Source organism: Accipiter gentilis, chromosome 19 (assembly GCF_929443795.1).
Source record: "Accipiter gentilis chromosome 19, bAccGen1.1, whole genome shotgun sequence".
In the NCBI taxonomy this organism is placed as follows: Eukaryota; Metazoa; Chordata; class Aves; order Accipitriformes; family Accipitridae; genus Astur; species Astur gentilis.
In genome coordinates, this window is record NC_064898.1 from 23,807,501 (window position 1) to 23,829,452 (window position 21,952).

Genomic DNA, 21,952 nt, shown 5'->3' on the forward strand with positions numbered 1-21,952 from the left:
TTAGGAGGACTCGGTTCCTGAGAAACTGAGCCTATAATTACAGATTTCAATGTTTGGTTTGTGGGTTTTACCAGTTTTTTCCTCATAAACCAGTTTAGGTATTCAAAAACATACTTTACCATCTTCCTGCAATTAATTGACTTTTTCCCTCCGGCTTCTGTTGCCTTTAATAAACTTGAAGTGAAAAGACAATTTATTAATTATTTTGAGAAAAAATACTTTTAATACACATTTTATTTCTGATATCAATTTTCTCTGTCTGCAGATATGTATGCTTGCATACTGTTGCATATATACATTGGTCTCCCCACAGGCATAAATCCCAGGCCATGCTCTTTCATGGAGCAGAGATATCATTTATTTACACTTTCTCAACTCTGCTTAAGTTCTAACCTATTGCCAGCTGAGTGAAGATGAGCCCTCTGAATAGGAAGACATTTTCATCTGATTTCCATCCATATCTCACCCCTTCAGTCTTCTTTTGTCCCTCTCCCTTCCCACTTGCCTTCTTACACTGTCTCATTCTTTTGTTCATTCCTTCTAACCTCACGATCTATCAAAACACTTTTAAAACTGTAGGACAGCATTTTTCCAAAGTCCTCTGGCTGCCCAAATAGAGACTTTTCAGCATGGTCTGATTTCCCAGAGATTAGGTGACTGATGTACCGAATACATGCCTCCTGGAGGTGTCTGAATCACTTCCCATGGAAAGAAGACGCAGAAAAATCACAATCAGTTTCAAATCCCCAAGCGCATGCCCAGTTCAGACAGATGCAGGTTGCTGCGTGTATGTGTGCCGCTAGCTGTGGCAATTATTAAATGAGTCACGCGTAACAGAGACTTTCTTTCCATTGGTAATTTTTCTAAGAGGGCTTTCCTGCAGTCCATTAAGTAACATCTCTTTTGTTCAGTGCAAGAATGTATAAAGAAGGCAAATTTGCCTTCAGGTGCCCAAAGGCATGAACCTAGATCCTATTTCTTTTATTGTCTCTTTCAGGTTCTTCCAATCCGACCACCATACAGACGTCATTATTTTAATGTTGAATACTCAGACAAGGGTGCCATGGATGTAAAAGAAAGGAAACCGTATCGATCTCTGACTCGGCGCCGCGACACTGAGCGCCGCTACACCAGCTCTTCAGCCGAGAGTGAGGACAGCAAGGTACCCCAGAAGTCCTACAGCTCCAGCGAGACCCTGAAGGCTTATGATCAAGACTCCAGGTTGACCTACAGCAATCGGGTCAAAGACATGGTGCACCAGGAGGCCGATGAATTCTGCCGAGCGGGTGAGTACATTTCAGCAGATGCTGCTGCAAGCAGCGTGAGTTAATCAGCTGAGAGCTGGGGGCTTTGAAGGGCTCCGAGGCCAAAAGGGAGACATAAGGAAAGAGAGCGGCAAGGAACATCTTCATTGTATTGCACAGACGTGGGATGCGTGCCAACCAATGCCCTTACGTCGCATACCGCCAGCCTGTGTTCATTAGCATCTACCAAGACACATTTTCTCTGTCTTAGTCTTTCTGTCTCCGACAGCCCTTTGCCGCTTCCCACCACGAGAACAGACCCCCCTGTGCACATGGTGCACAATACTGACGTGGCGTGGAAAGTCCCTGCCTGCTCAGGAGACCTTTTCACTGTGTCATGTCCCTGCTCTACCATGAAGGAAGTCAACAAGGACACTGAGCCAGAAGACAAAGAAGAGAGAGTGCCACTGTCCCCACTGTCCATCTGGGCTACAGCAAAACCCAAGAAGCCTGGAAGAAGGGAGACAACTTAGCTGCAGACGGGATGAACAACTCTTGGCGTTGTACATGGCCTGCAGGCTGTAGGTTTGAGATGGGGATATGCTCCAGTATTAAAGGAGTGATAAAGAACCACTTTTAGGAATTAAAGGAGTCCACTTAGTGAATCTGGGTCACAGTAGCTGTGAAGATGTGGAGGTTCAAGGGTCAGCATGGGCTCCACAGTCTTAATAGAGATTCTGAAAGTTCTCTTTTTTGTTGCTAGCCTGAATTCAGTGCAGTTACGTTTTCACTGCTGCTGTTGCCTACGTGAGGTGGATTTGTGGCCCCCACTATAGTCTCATCTTCATTTTTCTGTAGAGACACGAGTGTCTTAGTTCAGAAACCAAGCAGGGCTTCACATAAATTATTTTTAGAAGTCCATCAAGAAAAGCATAAAATGGCAAAGCAAGTCAAATAGAGTAGGCAGCATTCCAGACAATGAACATAAAATAGCTGACCCAGGCTGCTCTGAACATACCCTCTGCATTTGGAAAAGCTGATTCCCCAAAGGGAATGCATGTAATTGCACTTGTTTAAATTGAGAGCTGCTTAATTTCACTCTTCAAACACCACGCACTTGTGGTTTTGGTGCAAGACTCATCTTTAAGGCATGCACAAGCAAAATGACTTGCAGAAGTATCTTTGTGCACATGGCTTTGGTGTTTGTATTTCAGGAGAACGGCACCAGGCAATAATTAACAAAAGGGCCAATAGGTGTTGTAAGTAATACTTTGCAATCATAAAAGGAGTTTCCCTCTTAGCAACTCTGAAGTACTTCATCCTCTCTAAGGAATCTACAGAGTTATAAAGAAAAGGAAACCTTTTAGGTCATTGAGTTTGCTCACTTCATACAATATATTCACCATGCAGGATAGATGTGAATTAGTACAGGTCAGCGGTTTTCAACCTGAGGGTCTATGAGGCCATCCAGGTCCACGGACTTCTCCTAAGACGCCCACAAAAGATAAATAAGAAAAGCCAGTCTATTGACAGGGAGTATAAATTTGCTATACACAAGTTCATACTTCCCTAGGAAAAGTTTGTAGGCTACTGAGAAATAGTAAAACCCACTGCTCTAAGTGGCTGAAATTAATTGAGAAGTTGAGATTAGCCATGTCAGGGTACCAGTTCAACTTCTGATATATCACCCACAGATTTTCCAATTTCTAATTTTCTCCCAGTTTATCCTGAGAGTCCCAAAACTGGCCTGAAGAATGTTAACAGTAACCCCAGACTTTCTGTGCCACATTTTCCACTGGCAGAAAGCCATGAACGGACCTCACTTTGTGGTGCTGCTTGGCCTCGTGCCAACTGAAACCAAGCCTTATTAGCCTGCTCGACATCAACAAGGCAAAGTGAATTTCTCTCCTGCATTGGTTTGGAAGGCAGAGGAGGGAAACATTTCAAATTGACCAAATAAATTCAGTAAATAAACAAGTCAGCATTTAAATGGTTTTAGCTAGAGTGAGAGTGCCAGCAAACGTGCAAGTCAGCACAGGAAAAAATAGACCAGATCTGAATTAAAAAGTCTCAGATATTTATTATCTTCCTTTTATTGACTTGAGTTCTTCCAGCTTAAAAGGCAACAGTGAGCATAGAATATGAAAATCAATGCATCTCCTGCTGTTTATTGCAAATAAATTTGATTTTCAGTTAATTGTAGCAGTCATTTTTCATAATTTATGAGCTGCTGTTACTGGAGAGCATCAGTCATGCTGCACATTGATGTGTCTGAAGATGTTGAGTATGGCTTGTTTCAGGGGAAGGTGGAACTCGCCATCAGTGACTCAAATGCGCAAGCAAAACCAAAAGATGACGTTTTCCAGTACTCCGTGGAGGATGGTTTAAAAACTACTCAGCCTTGCACGAAAGTCAAAACTGCAAGAGAAGAGCGAGGTCTCTGGGGAGATACTGCTTCCTTGCGTTTATAATCTAGGCCAAGTTCATCTGCTACCTCACGCCGTGGAGTGGTAGAGGACGCTCTCTCAGACCACCTTGCAATCAAGTTAAATGGATTAATTTGCCACAAGCTTGCATTGTGCTTCCCAAGCAAGGCCCTAGGGTTTGACAGAGGTGTGAGCCCCAACCAACCTTATGTGTCCACTCTGTCTGAAAGCTTTAATCTTGTTTGGTCAATTAAAAAGGTGTGAAGTTCATGAATGCTTTATATAGTTTAAGTGCTATCAGCTGTAGATCCGTTACAAGCTGAACCTTGGTTATTTCCTCCTGACGTCAAACAGCTCCTTCTCTGAGCTTTACGTGGAAATGTTGTCCAGTCCCATTATTCATCTTGCATTCAGACATCATCTTTTTGTTCACTGTGAGCTGCAAAGTCAACTGAATGAAGAAGTGTAGTAAAATAGCGTCTACTTGGGGGCAGCTGACCATTCAATGCATGTGTGCGATGATATGAGACCTCCCCCATGCAGCAGGGCTGAGGGACAAGCCGGAGTGTTTCCACAAGCGTGAAACCAGACTCTGGAAAAGTAGAAATCTGACAGTTTCTATTGCATACACGTTTTCCACCATGTTATGTTTAACATCAACAATTGGAAATGTGAGGGCAGCCACATGCTTGTGCGGTTTTGAGCAGGGAGAGAATCATAACTCAGTTTTGGATACAACCTTGAGGTCCACACCTGATGAACAGGTTTCAATAATAAGTAGATACAAACTTCACTGTTCAAAGGTAGGTTTTGGCCTGAACTTTTCTGGAGACCATGCATCCAGATTTATCTTGTTGAAACATGCCTAAATTGCAAACACTGTTCTAAAGCTGAGTCTGTGACCTGTGCATAGATTTGGCAGGTTCCACTTCTCCTTTTGTTTCAGGGGATTTATGTATTGAAATAACCAGAAGAAGCCAGCTAGGCTGAATTTGATCACCGATGTTGGTATTTGGCCATGATCCAGGGCCTGATGTCTCCTACCAGTTACAGATAAAGTTCCTTAATCCACCCGATCAAGGCTTAACGTAGCAGGAGCAGGGATGCGTTGTGCCGTATAAATGCACGGTGCAGCTAAAGGCATTCATGGGTGGCCAAAATCTTTTAAAGACATTCAGGGCTGAAAAATAAAAGCATGCATTAATAAATAAGTGTGGATTAAAATGGAGCCACTAATTGCTTTCCCCAGCTTTCTTGTGCAACTTTATGAACAAAGTGTGCTAATATTTGAAGCCTCATTCACATTGATTTGGCCTGATTTTGAAGCTCTGTAGGTAGCTAAACATGGACTCAAGAGTCATTTTTTAGGTTGTATTTTTGGTCAGCTGAACAATTGCATCTATTTGCAGCCAAATAACCTCTGCTGTGACTGTATCAGAATGAATAGCTAAACTGAGTCAAGGTGTGAGTGGTCAGCAAGGGGAAAGTGAGATCGCCAAAGGAAATTTAAATCTCCAGTATGTAATTTCAGGGAATTCAATGAGCAGAACTCACTCAACTTTCCTATTGTAGTAGAGTTGCCAGGTGTATGGTGGGACTTTTGATCATTGCAAGCCTCATTTTGCTTTTCTTCCAAGATTACTTTTTGCCTCTCCTAAACAACTCTACCATTTCTCCATCTGTCTTTGCTTTCCAATTTGATGATTTCATTGAACACGCTCTGAGTTTTTGCCAGGTTCCAGAAGCAGGAACGCAGCTGCTTTTTGGTCTTGGCATGATCACTTGGTCTCAGACTAAGCAAGACCACAAAACGGGGGAATCGGGTATGACGCTGGGACTCGGGAGCTGCTGTGCCCCACTAGAAGACAGAGGATGAGTGGTTCTGCCATTGACCCGTGCGAGATGAAACCACCCCCTATCGAAGAGTAACCAGGCTGCTGTGTTCTCTCCCAGGAGCCAACTTCTCTTTGCGAGAGCTGGGTCTTGAAGATGTGACACCCACACATGGGACTTTGTACCGGACTGATATCAGCCTGCCTCACTGCGGCTACTCCATCAGCGCCGGCTCGGATGCCGACACGGAGGCCGACGTGGTCATGTCGCCTGAGCACCCGGTGAGGCTCTGGGGACGCAGCACCAAGTCCGGACGCAGCTCCTGCTTGTCGAGCCGGGCCAACTCCAACCTCACCCTCACTGACACGGAGCACGAGAACACCGAAACCGGTAAGTGACGACAGCGCATGCGAAGTCAGCCTCGAGCTCTGCCAGGAGTGCCTCTTCTTACCACTCCACCTTAATCTGCCTTCGGGTTTGTGTTGGGGCTTTTTTATCAGGCTCAGTGAAAACACTCTTCTAATAGCCCCATGTCGTAGCCTTTTGTACTGTCCTACAGAGTGTTTGTTAATAAACTGCTGGAGAAGCTCCTACTTATTTATCACAGCGACAGAGATCGTTAAGTGGCTGTAATACTCTTTCTGCTTTTTGTAGCGACCTTTCAGACAAAAAGCATTTAAATCTCCCCTCCCCTGGCTGATGCTGCTCTTATCTTTGCTAGAGATTTTCGGGGCAGATAATTTCCTTCTTTTCCTTGCCGGTTCCTTGACAGGAGCCGGTTCATTTATGTAAATCAGCTGACTGCTCTCTGAAAGAAAACGATGGTGAAATATTTTTAGAAGCCTTTTTCTTCTTACGAAATAAAAGCTGAAGGTCACAGATTTTTTATCTCTGTAACTTTGCGTCCCCAGCTGCGGGGACTCCTGCATGCGTTTTGTAGGTCTGCGAACCTTTTGGTCAGCAGTTCTGCCAAGCAGTGTAGGAGGGAGAGAGGATTTTGATTCAATTGCAGCTTGACCCGGGAGTTCACACAGCCCTATATGCCTTTGCACCTTTAATTCAATTATGGCACAGCCTGCTTCTTAATATAGCTGCTACGTACAAGTCATCAGGAGCTTGAGCTCAGCTCAGAAAGCTGATGTGAAATGACTGTATTGCTTGTTCTCTTTATGCTTTTTGCCACAGTATTATAGTGACAAATGATGATAACTTTTCCTTGGGAAGCCATGACACGGTGAGACATACACCACCCACATGATTTTATGTTTAACTCCCAACAAAATTACAGTAGAAGCTTATTAAGTTTCTGCTTGGAGATAATGATATATTAGGCAAAGTTCAAAGATAAACGGCCTTCTGTTTAAAGGATGTACAGAAGAATATTTTTAAATTATCTTTACAGTATTTTTTTTGAGTTTCTTAGTGTAGGCTCTTACACGGTTGTACCTGTTAGGACAGGCAGACACGCAGTGCCAGATTATATCGTTTTTCTTCCGAACCTTGTGTTTTGATGAAAAACCAGAGGGAACATCAGGGTCAAAGTTTCTCACACTTCCAAGAAATCGCTAGAAAACAGCCAAAAGCAAACACCTTGCACTTCCATCCCATTCTCCTGTATCCAAAGCGCTCTCTTGTGCTTTCCATGGTGGTATTCGAGCAGCTGTGATCCTATCCCATACATTCTTTTTTTCCACGCCTACTCAGAAAAGCAAAGTACAGAATTTTAGTCTTTTTTGTTGTTGTGTTGTCTTAAGACAGAAGAATTACATTAGTTGCTGGAGTCTTCACTGGTTTCCCTAATGCTATCTCTACATGTGCAAATTCAACTGTGTACCTACAGATCGCTTACAAATGAAATTATACTAGCAACAACACATGCCTCGAAAAGCTTTCCTGAATGTAATAACAGAGGCAGTATTACTCATGTCAGGACTGAGACAACCTCCAATTCCTCTTCCCTTAAATTTAATGACACACTAACCATTTGTTGAACCATCATTTTATAGCAATTAGAAAAGGGAAGACAGAAAGGTGGAGAACATACCTGCAGGTTTTTAAAGTGCTGTACAAATGTAGGAGTCTCTTTGGGCCCTAGGCATTTGCAGTTTAGATGCTAAGTGAAAGTGAGAAAGGCTATCTCATACTCAAAAATACAAAGTCTGTGTAGCATAAATAAAATCTAGACAGTAGTGGTGTCCAGCATGCAATCGTATTGTTCATATTGACAAAAAAGAAGTGGTGGAACTCGAGGGAAAATATTATAATCCAAACCGTTCTGTTGGGTAGACTCAGCTGATGCTTAGACTTTCCTGGGAAGATGTCAGAGGCGTCAGCCAGGTTCGGGTCAGAAAAACTGATCCAGAGCTGAGAGAAAGACATATCATTTCAGTATAGGGATTGCAGTTGAGTTGGTGGTATAAATGAACCCAAACAAATGTTGCAAGGGAGGAAGACAAGAAGGACTAAGGAAATGTCTTAAAAGTTACACAAAATTTGGACATTTTCATTTTTTAATTGCTTGGCACAGATAAAGGTGTGAGAAACTTTTGCACACAAACTCCTCACAGCCTGAAACCTGCTGTTGGAGCAAACGAAGCCTGAGATCTTCTCAGAAGCTTTGTCTAGCAACTGCAAAGGTTGCTCTGTGTTTCCTCCCTCTGCACATAAGCAGTGTTACCATGGGTCCTTCGCTACTAGCTATCACACAGGCTATTTTGAGAAACCCCAAATTTATAGGAGAAGTGTTTTCAAGAAGACATGAAATTTTGCTAATGGCAGCATAAAGTAATATAATGCTATGACTCAGTTTACAGGATACCTTTATTAGTCAATATTAATTGTTGACAGTATTGATAGAAGTTATAGCCTTTAGCTGAAGTCAATATGGAGTTTTATGAACCTGCCATCAATAGAAGATTTTATGGGCCCCATTAAACCAACTTTTCCAATGAAGGTTAACGTCAGCAATTTTTATGCTGTTCATTATTTATCCAAAATAAATAATCAGAATTTATTTCTGATGTTTGTAAATCCAAAGCTGTCGAAGTGTGATTCTACAGAGACATTTATTGTGTTCTTAGAAAATGAGAGGTCTGGCTCCCTCGAAAAGCAGGTTTGCTTTTATTTCAGGGGTAGTGATGTCTTGAAGGAACAGATACGCTGCTCAGTAAGCGCAGCCACAATCCACCCCTCTGTCTTTAAAGGAAACCAATGAAGTGCTCTGGTTCCATGGCATATTACAGTCCATAAATCACCTGCACAGGCAGCGGGCATGCGTTGCTTTATCTAGACTGTTCCCAGGCTTTCCAGGAGGTTGAATACTTTTACTAGGTTAAGAGTTAGCTTGAGTTATAACCCTGGCATTTCCCTGAGCTCAGATCCTGCACACCCAAAGAGCCCCAATGGCTCCCCCTCCTTTGGGCAGTACCTTTCTCTCAACCTGGACAGTCACTTTGTAGAGTAAGGGGACAGAGGGGACAACTCAAGTTACTGCACCTTGTCCAGGGATAATGCAATCACTCTGTGCTGCTAATGTAGCAGGCACTTCATGTAGCTCAAGGGTTGTTCTGCAGCATGACGATCTAGGCTAAGCTGGAGCCGTGAACTCCCATTAACAGTTCAGACCCACGCACAGGGAGGAGGAGTTTGGTTCCTGGAAGTCTAGCAAGGAATTTAGGAGAACCTCTTTCCAGTACTAGTTTGCACTGTTTCTCAGCAACAGTGATTCAAGCAGAAGTTCCTGAAGTGGTCATTTGGTTCCCAGCCTGGAGTTAACTGGCATTACCTTAGGTAACCCAGAACAGGCTTTGTACTGAGCCAGCAATTGTTTAATATAGAGAAGAGCACAACAAAGGAGAACAAGGTAATTGTCTTCCAGAAATTGACTTATTTTGCAGCAACTCAGTTGCATACTAAAAGCAAAAACCTTCTAATCATAGAGACGTCATCATAAAAATAGAGTTCCACAGAATAATTTATGTCGGAAGGCATCGCCGAAGGTCTCTGGTCCAGTGTCTTGGCTAAAGCAGGGCTAACTTTGAGGTCAGACCAGGTTGCTCAGTTACACTTTGAGCATCAACCAGGGTGGAGAGGCCACAGTCTCTATGTCCTGGTTCTGGTGCCAACCATGGTTTTTGTGAACAACTCTTCTCCTAAGAGCTAGTCAGAATTTCCATGTGTCCATTGCCTGTTGTCCACTCACTGAGCACCTCCAAGAACAGTCTGACTCCATCTCCTGTGTATCCCCCATACCTGAAATAATTAAGACAGCAGCTAGATCTCCCTTTAACCATCTGTCCTACTAGCTGAACAAAGCCACCTAGATCCTCCTCTCCTCATTTGCCTGCGGTCTGTAGGCAATTAGGCACTGGAGGAGATAGTCAGAGGAGTCTGAGGAACTCCAGTGCTAAAAGTTTTTAAGTAAGTGTAAACTAGACAAACGGCTGCTGAGAATGGTCTAGAGTGGATGCTGCCTCGGTCAGAGTAGCTGTACCTGCTGGCCCCTTGATCCTCCCTCTTTCTCCAGTTTCAAGTTTGTAGCATTGCTGTGCTTTCTCTGACTTCGGGGCCATGCAGGACTGCGCAGACACCTCACCCTTGAGCACCTCAGGCTTTTGGACTGCCTAGGGCACTCCTACAGGTGTAGAGATGGAGGGACAGCATTTGTGCATAAGCACCCATGAAACGGGCTCTGAATATTTCCTTCGGGTCTATAAGGGAGATCTTACCCCAGATCTGCCCAAACCATTATGAATTGTCCTGGTAGTCCCCGGATAGACCTGAACATGAGAGATGGACAGAAAATGTCGATATTCCCGTACAGAATCCTTTTCCAAAAAAAAATCCAAACCACTTTTTCTCTACCTTCAATGTGCTAACGAGCTTACCGGTTTATTCAGCATAATCACTGCAGGACTTTAGACCACTTTAGACCTGGGCCAACTGCATTTTTCAAATTTGTCTTTGTGAAAGTGGAGTTGCAGCCCTTTTCTAAAAAAAAAAAAACAACCCTCAACAAGTACAGCTTAACTTTTAGCTGTTCCAAAGAAGCTGTGGCAAACTAAACATTCACTTTAGTTTTAATCTGGGCTTAGTGTTAATATCCACCAAGGCATGTAGTTGGTTAAATATGAGAAGGAGCAGGAGAGAGGGGGAGCGGTTTTCTTCTTTAGCAGGACAAGCCAGCAGTGATTAATGCTGTGTACATGTGCGGAGTGGAGCTGATGTTTCGCTCTGTCATCATCTCCTCTTGGGAAGAATGTGGGCAGTATCAAGCAGCCAGGCAGGATGAGTAACATCAGATGGCTTGAGACAGTTCAACCGAGCTGGAGATGCTCAACTGTGATATATTGTGTGAAGAAATTCTTGCAGCAGAAGTGTTGCTGAAGTGTGGCATTTTCTTATCTAGCAGACTGAGAGGTTAGTAGACAGGAACTAAAATTCCAGATCTAACCACCCTGGAAGCCAAAATTCAGGCTGCAGGACCATTGCTGTCAAATTGCGCTGGGCTGCTTCTTTCCATCTTCACAATTCAAAAATATGTAGGAAACTTGTCATCCTGCAAACAAGTCTGCATGCATTTCATGTGTGCAAAAGGGGTGAGAACGGCACCGACAGACTCAAATGTCCCATTTAACAATGAACTGGATGCAGGTAGGATCAGCCCCACCATACCTCTGTTGGTCACCTCTGTTAGGAAGAGCCATTTAATCTCAAGGTCCATTTGTCTTTGCCTTCACCTCTGAAATCACCAGTCAGTGCCAAAAGTGGTGTGGTGACTATAGCAATACAGACACTTACTCACTGGTGACAAGATTAAGAGCACCAATTCATTTTACTTTGCTGGACCCACATCCTACAGAGAGGAATAATTTTTCTTTTAGTCACTACTGTTTTGGGATGCATTTAAATGAGCTTTAAAACTGTCAGGCAAACAACCAGCCCAATATCCAAACCTGCTCTCCAAGCCTTACCAACTTGACCAAAAAGGCAGTGATATGTTATGGTTAACTTTTGCTTTCCCATCAAATAAATTGCCTTTCTGGAAAATTCTCATAGGTTTTTGTAAAGCTGAAACGTACTGGCAATCAGGAGCTGGAAAGCTCACATGATAGCTCTGCCTGCTCTACCACCACATACCCAATCCTTAGCCATTTTAATTGACATAATACTTGATTTAAAGAGCATTTCTTGCAGTAACTGCCACACTTTCTGCTTCCACACTGTTTAAGCCATTACTGCTGCTGGAAGGAGCGCTTAAGAAACTGCATAGGAAATTAGGACTCGATAGAATTGAACGCTTACAGAAGATATTTAGAAACACAGGGGTACATTACAGCAGGAAATAATTACAGACAAGTCTTTCAAAGAAGGAACACCAAAGAAATTACATAATTGTATTTCCCCTGGATAGTTAAGAACACTAACTAACACTTTCCCTTATTCAGTGGTGTCTGACACAGACCTCACTGAAGCCTTTGAATGCTCCCGTTGCCATCAGCAGTGTTAGATCAGGTCCTAGGTGTACGGTGGTAACTATCTGGTTTTGCAAAATAGTCAGCAAACCAGAGTGGTATGAATTCTAGTACTTTTGCTTAAATACCCCACAACATGCTGTTTGCCGCTAGGATTCTTGTACACATTTTGGCATCTTATTAAATCAGAAAGCTGTCCCGACGATCAAGCCACATGCTGCAGAATTTCACCAGCTTTTTCCAAATATTTCCTCTTCAGAGCTGTTTTACAATAGGTAGGGGAGCTCTAGTGAAATGGTAATTATTTCTGTGTGTTTTTCTTGTTCCCTTTGGTTGTCCAGAGTTCATTCCCTAATGTTGTCTATACTTGCTACCAGGGGCCTTGCAAGGTTCTCCTAAATAGCTCTGAGCCTCTGCAGAGGAAGGATTTTACTCAGTCTTCTTTACACTCACCTTCCTTTTTCCCAAATCAGGTTGACCCAAATCATTGGCCCAAAATACAATTCAATATATCAATGCAATTAGCAGTGCCAGAAATACTGTGTAATCTTAGCTTTACAAATTCTTTGTTAATACCCCAGTTGATAATCCATGGTGACTTTTCTTTTTATTACCATGTTTTGCTGAGTAATTTCCTTTCAGGGTATTGTTAATATTGTTACCGTGGTTGCAGCAACATCATCTTCCCCCCCGCCTTTGAATTAAATAGTGCATTATAAAGTACTTCCAGTAAATGAATGGGTGCTTCAGACATGCTCTGCAAACCATGTAGGCAAAAATGTGATACTCAGACTCTGGAGAATTCAGAAAGGAGATTTAAAAAAAAAAATTAAAAATCTTCACAATAAATAAATAAAAAAGAATGTGCTACAAGCTGTACTTTATTAAGCTTGCCGTATGCCTTTTGACTAGGGGAAGACAAGAATAAATTAGAATTACCTGGTCAAGATCAGGCATCTGCTGGCTGTCATCTTTCACTTGCCTCCTATCAGTTGTAACCTTAATATTAACAAGATGTTTCAGCTTGAAATAAAAATTAGCCAGAACCCTTACCACTAAAGATCCATCATCAATTGCAGAAGTTAGTGAAGAACTACAAAAATGAGTAGCAGATCCAGAAGGGAATTTTCACTAATCCCCTTCTCTGTTTCAGCTCCTCAAAACTCTTGAACTGCTCCTTTCCAGGTAGGATTTGCAAGAAATTCTCCATTTTAACAGCACATAGGGAGTGCTTGGATATTGCAACTTACTGAAGGCACCTTATAGAGATATTCAGAGACTTGGTGATCACTTGAAATGTGAAGGTCAGGGGAAGGAATGTGCCTTCAGGCTCTCCAACCATAAAGATACTAATATTCCTATGAAGAATATTAGTCCTAAAAAGGAGACTTTGGCTACACGACCATCCCAAATGCTACATTCTCCACTGAAAAATGGCTCCCTTGAAGGCTGTTACATCTTCCTTACTTGTGATCCAACTTTCTAACCGCTGACATTCTTGATGATAGATTCCTCCTATTTTCTGTCCTCTTATCTTTTTTGTCCTTTTTAGATATTAGCCCTGAGATGCTTCTTGAAAGTGAAAAGGTGAGGCATCACCTCACTTCTTCGCAAGAGTCTCAGAGAAAGTTTTACTCTGGTGGGACAGTAAATTGATGGTGTTTAGGACAACAGACAATTTCCCTCCACATTCAACGAACCTCCCTGTCTTCTGGGTACAAAATAGCCTTTTAAATGAGGAAACTAGTGGATACCACTGTATCTCAGGCAGGATTCAACCCACCCAAGAGCTGAATGTCCCTTTGGTAGCACCTAGGTCACCCCAGGGACCACAGAGGGAGCCAGCGGCATCCTTGCTCCCAGCTTAGGAGGTGAAGGTACATGCGATTAATCTGATTTTAATACTTCAACTGCTGCGTTAGTGATCAGTATCTTGATTTTGTTCCACAGTGAAGGAATTCCCACTGATTTCTAGGGCTAATCTATCTCATCACTGGCCTCGTTGCCTCTAGAGGAAAAGATGTCTCTCCATTTTCTGTTTTTATTACTTTTATTCCCATATGGTATGTCCCATAGAGAATGTATTTTCTCTGTCACTGTAATCTGCGTCTGCAAGGATGCTGACATTAAAACCCTGCACAATGTTATTCTGCTGTAATGAACTGCAGTTCATATAGGTTAGTGTGTAGGTTTCACGTTATTATTATTATTGTGATGATGGTGAAGCCATTAAGCAGGAAAAAAAGGGCCAAAATCTAAAAACTCATTAATAGACTGCATGTTGGGGAAGAGGGCATGTAGAAACAACATTAACAGGTAAGAATTTACTGTTCTTTTCCATTACGCTGTTAATTTTTGTCCTTTCTTTCACCACTTTAAACTGCCGCGTCATGGAGGTTTTTTGGTTTTTTTTTAAGGAAAATAATTGCATTTACTAATATTGCTGGCAAGCTGCCAAGTATTCTGGAAGTAAATCTGTGCATTTTTTACACTGTTCCCAAGTGCTGTAAATAACTTCTTTTGGTGTGAAACACCCTAGGGGAAATACAGCTAGGTTCAGCAGCGCAAGACCTATTGCTCTTTTGATAGCAATACTTCACTTCCAGCCTGGTTTTGGGGTGGGATTTGTGTGCAATGCCAATGGGGAATGGCTAATGCCATAGAGTGAGGGCTATGGTCAGGACACCGAGGGCCACCAGAGCTGATGTGGACATCAGCACTTGGGTCACGATGGACCTGCAGCTCGATGGTCATTTGGAGTGGGCTTTTGCTTTTAGGGCCAGGCATGAGCTCCGTCCTAAGCAGATGATCGAGCCCTCCTCGAACAGATGAGATCGAAAAAAGCAAAGGATTGGAGGGGACAATAAATCCTAAGAAGGGAGGGGTGATGAGGGCTCAAAATGTTCTCATACCTATGTCTGTGGCCAAAGGACCCCCGCCCTGCAGAGTTAAGCCTGCTGGTTACGCATGGACCAGGGAACCAAAGCTTGTTTTCCCTTTGCCTTTTCCCCTTTTTCTGCTTCATCCTGGATGTGTAGGGGTCACACCAAGCTGCAATGGGCAGGACATGTCAATACACCATCCCAACCTTTCGAAGAGGTACAGCACTATTTCCTGCCCTGGGGAAAGGTGTACCAGGCTGTCTCCCCAATCTGGCATTTCCAGATGCTCGTATCTGTATTTCTGAATTCCCATTTGGACCACTGCATCTGCTTCTAGGTCCAGCACACAGAGTGTTAGTCCACATCTGGTCCAGTCTCTTCCAATGCCCCTTGAGGTATCTGGCTTTGCTTTTTTTTTCGGTGAAGACACATCTCTACCCATAAGCAGAACAAAGTGAGCGGAAAGAGCACGTTATTTTTGTTTTACCCATGCCCAGAGGTGTGCACTGAGCTCCAAATAAAGGAAAGCGCAGCTTCCGCCATGAGAATTTGTTCATTAAAATCTCATTGCCTTATTTCTCAGAGGCTTTTGATTAACTTTTAGGAAAAATGCCATTTTTTCCAATCCAGGGCAGTGATTGAAAATGCAGCACTGCCCTAATTCTGCAAAGTTTTCAGAGTTTCTTTGAACTATCCCTAAAAACTTTAACTGTACGCTCTAAGGCAGGTTGTTGTTTTGCTTTGTCCATCCCAGCACAGACCATTTTGAAACCTGTATATAAAGAGAAAATAATAATTCCTATCTGGTGTTCATGTAGTTTAAACATTTTACAAACTTAACTTTGTTATGGTCCGATGAAAAATAAGTCTTTGCCACACTTGACTAAATTGTACAAAGATGTTTGGGGAGCAGACATGTTACAGGACTCAGAGCAGGGCTGCTTTTGGGTGGGCACTGGACTGCAGCTCAAGAGATTTAATCCATGGCAGTGCTACAGACAGTGCTTGACCTTGGCTGTATCACTTCATTTCTCTTTCTTTCTTTTTCTCAGTTCCCTTTTACAAAATGAGGATGTTATTTCTTTTTTTACTCTACCCCCTTTTAAGTTGTGAATCCAAATATTTTCTAATTAAACATACGGATAGCAGAAAACAAAGCAACTATAATCCAGTTCTATCCAGTAATATATTAAGTGAATTTTCAGCGCTGAAGTGTTTAAAATATAGGCTTAGGCAGCCCCAAACATGCACCAAATATCCTGGGGGGGTTTGGGGGAGTGGTGAAAAAAGCCCTGCATTTTGTTGTTGCTATTGCTGCATTTATTTACAAGCCATGGGTTGAGCAACCGCGAGATGGAGAGCGTCAAACAAACCGTGCGGCACAAGCCATTATACCAAAAGCTCTCCTGGAGATCGCAAGAGCTTCCCGGATCCTCTAATGATCACGGGCACCCAGAGCACTTGTTGAAAACAGTGTGAAAGGCACCAAAATGTGCCATCTCTCCTGCCGCAGCACCCGGGCGGTGGCTGTTTTCTCCCCTTGCAACTCTCTCCGTCGGCGAGACCTTCTCCTGCCGAGCAGCACGAACTGGCAGCGAGCGCAGCCCTCTTCTCGCTGCTGTATTTAATGACCCCCCCAAAGCGCTACAGGGCTTCCGCAACCAACTTCAGCGGTGGCAAACTCAGAAACGAACTACTTCATCAAAATGACAGCTTTCTGCCGCATTCAGAAACGTGCGCTTTGATTTTTGCCCGGGTTTGGTCACTTTGTAGGGGGGGAGATGGAAACAAAGTTGTTTTTTTTTTTAACTTAAGACAAATACACATTTCTTCTTTTAATAGAGAAATGGTTTAAACAAAAGGGGAAAATATGGCAGCCTTGACTAAGGCTTGAATTCAGAATAATCTGTTAGAGACTTGTAAATAATTTTTAGATAATTTCCAAGCAACTATGTCAAAGTCTTAAGGAAAAGTCAAAGTAATGAATTGGCTGCAGTTTCTTGGTGAGAACCTAGATTCGGTCTGTGGAGGTGCCAGATCAGCTCCTAACAGCAGCTGCTTCTTCTGCAACTGGAAAGGGAGGGTTTCTTCCACACCAAGTCATCCAAGTAGATCAACGGGCATGGACAGAAGTGAGGAATTCACCAGCAGTTGAAAAGGAGGGGAGGGGAAAATCTGCGTGAATAAAACCAGAGACAAGATGTATTATAGTGAATTTCAGAACACATTACACCTGGGGAGACAACTGGTTTAAGAGGTTGCCACCACAGATATCCATTCCCATGCCCTTGCGGGGGTTCTCCATCCCCGCGGTCATGACGATGCAACTGTTCGTGGAGTCCAACTCTGATTTACCCCCCAAAAGTGTGTGATTTAAAGCCTTTCCTCAAGGATGGGGTGTCAGCACGCAGAGCTGTGATTACACAGCTCCCGTGGGAATGCTGCCGTCCCACAGAGAGAGATCGGTTCCACCCAGGGTAGAGCAGCAGAAATCCTACCCCACAGAAATTCTTCCTGATTTGGGTCAAATAAGGGCCAGTGGCTGAGGGTGGGGTAACAAAAACACCTGGGAGCTATTTAAGCCAGCATTGCCAGCGAGGAAGAAGCATTGCCAAGCTCTCTTAGAAATGCACCTCTGTTCCAGTTCCCCAGCGACAGCTAGCGCTGTCTTTGTTAACACCAACACATTTTCTGGGCAAGACTTATTTTCTTCTCGTATCTCCAGCAGGTTCAAGTACTTTTATTACACTCGGTTTGGGAGGAGGGGGGTGAAATTATGACTGAATTCCAGTTTCCATTTAAAAGCAGCTTGATGTGAATTCTAAATAAATGAAAAACAACAACAACAAAAAAAATCCAGCAATCATCTACTGAATAAGAAATCTGTTGTTCACCATTTTCTCTTCATAAAAAAATGTAAAAAGTAGGAATCTGAATAAATGCATGCTAAACTATATAATTGCTGAAATAAATATGTATAGATATAGGATATTCTTTGATTTAGCATAAAGAAGCAGCAAATTATACCAATCAGCGAGAATCAACCAGTTTTAAAAGAATATAACTGAAAAGCACACATGCAAAACAAGATTAAAACTGATTATTTAAATCACGATTCTCTGTTTGCTGGTTTAAACCATGATTACAATTTAAATCAAGCCACCCTGCCACAAATAGTTTAGGGACAATGATTTCTCCCTTTTATATAATGTGTGGATTTTATAGCTGACAGAGTCTCGTGCTGCTTGTAAGGAACGTGGGTGTACTGAGCCTCCATCTCCAGCCACATTCTTCATTTGGTTCTACTTTGGTTTAGGTGTTTGAAATAGGCAAATGGCAATCCTCAGCTGAAATACCGGGAATCTGGAAACCCACCAAAAAACTTCAAGATGCTTTTTCTTGTGGGAGCCTTAGGATGGAAAATTAAATTGAGATTCAACTGCAACCCTGGAGCCAGGCTGCGATGCTGATTCCCCAGTAACACGGGGGCTGGAAAAGCTGCCATAGCCCCATATGAGAGTATTAAGGGAAATGTCTCCCTCTCTCCTAGGTACCACTGCTTTGGATAATTACATTCCACTTAACAAAATTCCCTTTACACCTGCAGTTGGACGAGGTGTTTCTCCTCCATTAAATTGCTCTGTTTTGCTGCTGTGCTCTGCCAAGCAGCTGTTAATGTTCCACCCCAGAGGTGTCTGCAGCTCAGTGATGGGTGAAATGATTAAGGCTAGCATGGCACTTGATCATTTGGAATGAAAGGTGCTACATAAACATACCCCATTAGTTTTATTAATGCTCAACAAAGCAAACTTTTCCTGTAGCTGGTTCTACTCCTCCTCAGCATTTAATACAATGTGTTCCCCTCTGGGAGACACGGCAGGTAAATGCAGCACACGTGCAGTTTGCTGGATGCATTCGTCAGTTTTCCTTAAAGACGCCTATTTCCCAGACTGATGATTTGACCCATCATATGGTGCAGGACAACCATGAAATGAGTGTTGTGTTTGTAGAAGTTTGGAGGAGTGTTAATCTTGGGCCACTTCGCAGGAAAAGGAAGGTGATGACCTTGGGCACTGCAGACACTTACCCTGGCGTCAGGAGAGTACAAAACTTGGCATGGGATCAGTCTGCAAACAAGAACAGGGAAAGGGCTTAGGGGAATGCCACCTGATGGAGCTGTAGAGAAAACAGGACTTTTCATGCAAATCAGGCTTCAGTCTTTAAAAGCAGGTTAGACATTTGGTTGAAGAAGAGAGGGTTACTCACATATTTGCAAAGTGCTGAGTTCCGCGTGGCATTGGCTCAGGCTTCTAGATAAAGGTTGACATCGACATTTATGCAAACACAGTATAGGTGTATATATTTGTAAATTATATGCCTAAACCGGACTTGTTGTGGTACACAGCAGTGGAGGAAATGTGCTCTCCTTGACCCTTCCCAAGTCACAGTGTCCCTCAGTCCCACCTGAATATTTTTGGCTGTTGACTGCCCATCAAGCGTCGTTCCCCCTGAGGATAGTCCTTGCCATTCCATCTGCATAGGAGCCCTTCCACTAGTATGCTGTCTGCTATCAAATCATGACAAACTTACTTTCTTCGGTCATTTTCCTTCTGTTGGAGCTGTGAATGGAGAAAGCAGAAAGCAGAGATCAACTCACAAAAACTCCATGGGTCCTATTAAGGCTGAATGGGATATTTCCATAATTCCCTTTGATGGGGCTCATGAGTGTTTTTGGAGGGCTACCTTATTTCATATGAGTTAGTAGCAAATAGGTTGGCTCCCATATGAATTTTGGATTATTAACCCTCTTCCTGCCCCTATTAGACCTTGGGATTTCACCAGCAGAGCCCTGGTGAAACATCAGTGGACAGTGCTACTCCTTTAGTGTAAAAGGATTATCCAAGTCCTTATTTGGTCAAAAACTAGCAATGTTTTGACAAAAAAGAAAGAAAGAAAGAAAGAAAGAAAGAAAGAAAGAAAGAAAGAAAGAAAGAAAGAAAGAAAGAAAGAAAGAAAGAAAGAAAGAAAGAAAGAAAGAAAGAAAGAAAGAAAGAAAGAAAGAAAGAAAGAAAAAGAAAGAAAGAAAGAAAGAGAGAGAAAGAAAAAGAAAGAAGGAAAAAAGATATTGCTACATTAATTGTTGGATAGTTTTGGGTGCTGAAAGGGTAAGTATTGGGGCTGTAGGTATTGGAACTCAGTATGATGCTTTTCAACATTTTAGTGGTTATCTAGTGGAAAACTTAAACTCGTGGCTGGTAATGTGCGTGGACATTAAAACTAGGTAGAGTAGTAAACCAGTACAAATAAAAAGCTGTAAGGACAGGGCCTAAACAGGTACAGTACAATGCAGGCAGATGCAATGATCTACAGCTGAGGGGGAGCGGAAAGCCATTGAATGCAGCAGGGTGACAGCCCGGAGGTCTTGGCTCTGTAAAGCATCATGGGGTCGGGGTAAGCAGCCTCCCAGCAGCATCTCTGTGCAATGCTTTGGTGTCTTTCAAGTCAGGCCTGGACGTCTTGCTGGAAGGCAAACAAAATGAACGGGACAACCAGGTGAAAGCAGCTGTGATATAGAAGAGTTCAGATTCATTTCTCTCTGTAAGCTGCATGACTATGGAAAAGATCAGTTTCCAAAGGCATCGTTGAGAAGGGATTAGTGCTTTTTCCTAAGGAGATATTTTACCACCTCAGAACAGAAGCATTTTTTAGAAACTTTTAGGAAGAGCCGTCAGGTCTCGACTCTGAAGCAAATGCAGCCCCTAATCGTTTTCATCTCAGTCAGTGGCACCGGCGGTTTGCGTTCTCAGCATCAGATTATGGTTGGTCTCCACATGAGCACAAAAGATAAGAGAAGATATTCAGGAAGTGTTCCCAAGCACATCCTAGACCCTAGAATCTATTATTGCCCCTGAGCAGTACCCCAGTAGATTCACGTCCCCACAGACAGTGATGAACTGAGTCCTTAACCTTCTTTTAGTTCTTTTCTTCTGGAGTGTCTCACTGTAAGTAATGTTTTCCAAACCTTTAACGCTCTCATGAGCCATGCCCTGTTTATCACTGTCCTCCCTGAATTGGATTTAGTTAATTCATTCTTGGCTTTGCCTAAAGTTCTTGCAAATACATTTGCGTCCTTCAAGAGAAGAATGTCCAGACCGTGGTAGAGACGGGGAGAGGTCAATACCCCTTTTCGCCAGCAGACACAGAGAGCAGATAGATTCTTCAGAGGAATCGCTCGGATGCTTTCCTGGAGAAACTACTAAAAAAATCTCTCCCAGAGCTGCTTCACAGATTGATGTCTTATCGATAGTGGCATGTGGGGGTTGAGAGGATAGGAGGGACAGATGGTCCATAAGGTTCCTTTGAGCTACAGCCAGACTCGGAGAAGAAAAAAGGAAGATTGGTGAATTTCTGGAAGAGCTTATTTCCTCCTTGGACTTGAACAGGCTGTTGAAATTCATCCAACAGACTCTGTAAAGCCTTTTGGATTCTAAGAAGAAGACATAGATCTACAGCCTCATTATTGCTTATTCGGCTGTAAAACAAGGGCTGTAAGGAAGGAGGGAGACAATAGGGTTTGCTTCCTTCCTGTGTATACAAGCTCCTCTCCAATTGGAAGTTTACTGATATGGCTGTTATGAAATAATTATTTCAGCATCGTTTCTTTTGGCACAAGGATCTGTCTGACCATTCTGATTTGATGTAGAAAGTTACTTCAAAATGAGTATTTCCAAATAATTTCCCAGGAATAATTATATTGGTACATTTCCAAGTCTAGATAAGCCTATGAATAGGCCTCCAGAATAGGATAAAAAAAACCCCAAACAAACCAGTTAAAAATTAAGGGATTCTTTATTTGCATGTTTTCTGAAGTATGCAGACATACCTTCCACTTGCAAAAATACTGTCTGAAAACTGATTAGTGACACTGTTTTCTAATATTTTTGAGTAAGACTGTTTGGAATTACAGGGAATTCAGAAGGTCACTAGCAGGGAGTATTTTGAAAATATTACTGTGTCAGGAAAGCTTGTATGGTAAGACCAGGAGTTAGGATTTGTCAAGGTCTCATGCAGCCCTGCAGGGTTAGGAAGCAGGC

At 42.8% G+C, this 21,952-nt stretch overlaps 1 protein-coding gene across 10 annotated transcripts in view; it reads left to right on the forward strand.

Annotated features, from left to right (window-relative positions):
• The first annotated feature begins 1,062 nt into the window (after nucleotides 1–1,062).
• The window catches only part of TENM4 (teneurin transmembrane protein 4), a 352,099-nt gene continuing 331,209 nt past the window's right edge, over nucleotides 1,063–21,952 (forward strand). For all 10 annotated transcript variants that reach the window (XM_049823080.1, XM_049823082.1, XM_049823083.1 and 7 more), the window contains exons 1-2: nucleotides 1,063–1,286; nucleotides 5,624–5,893. In XM_049823080.1, coding sequence (XP_049679037.1) covers nucleotides 1,064–1,286; nucleotides 5,624–5,893 — 493 coding nt within the window. In that variant the 5' untranslated portion in view covers nucleotide 1,063. The remainder of the gene's footprint in view (nucleotides 1,287–5,623; nucleotides 5,894–21,952) is intronic.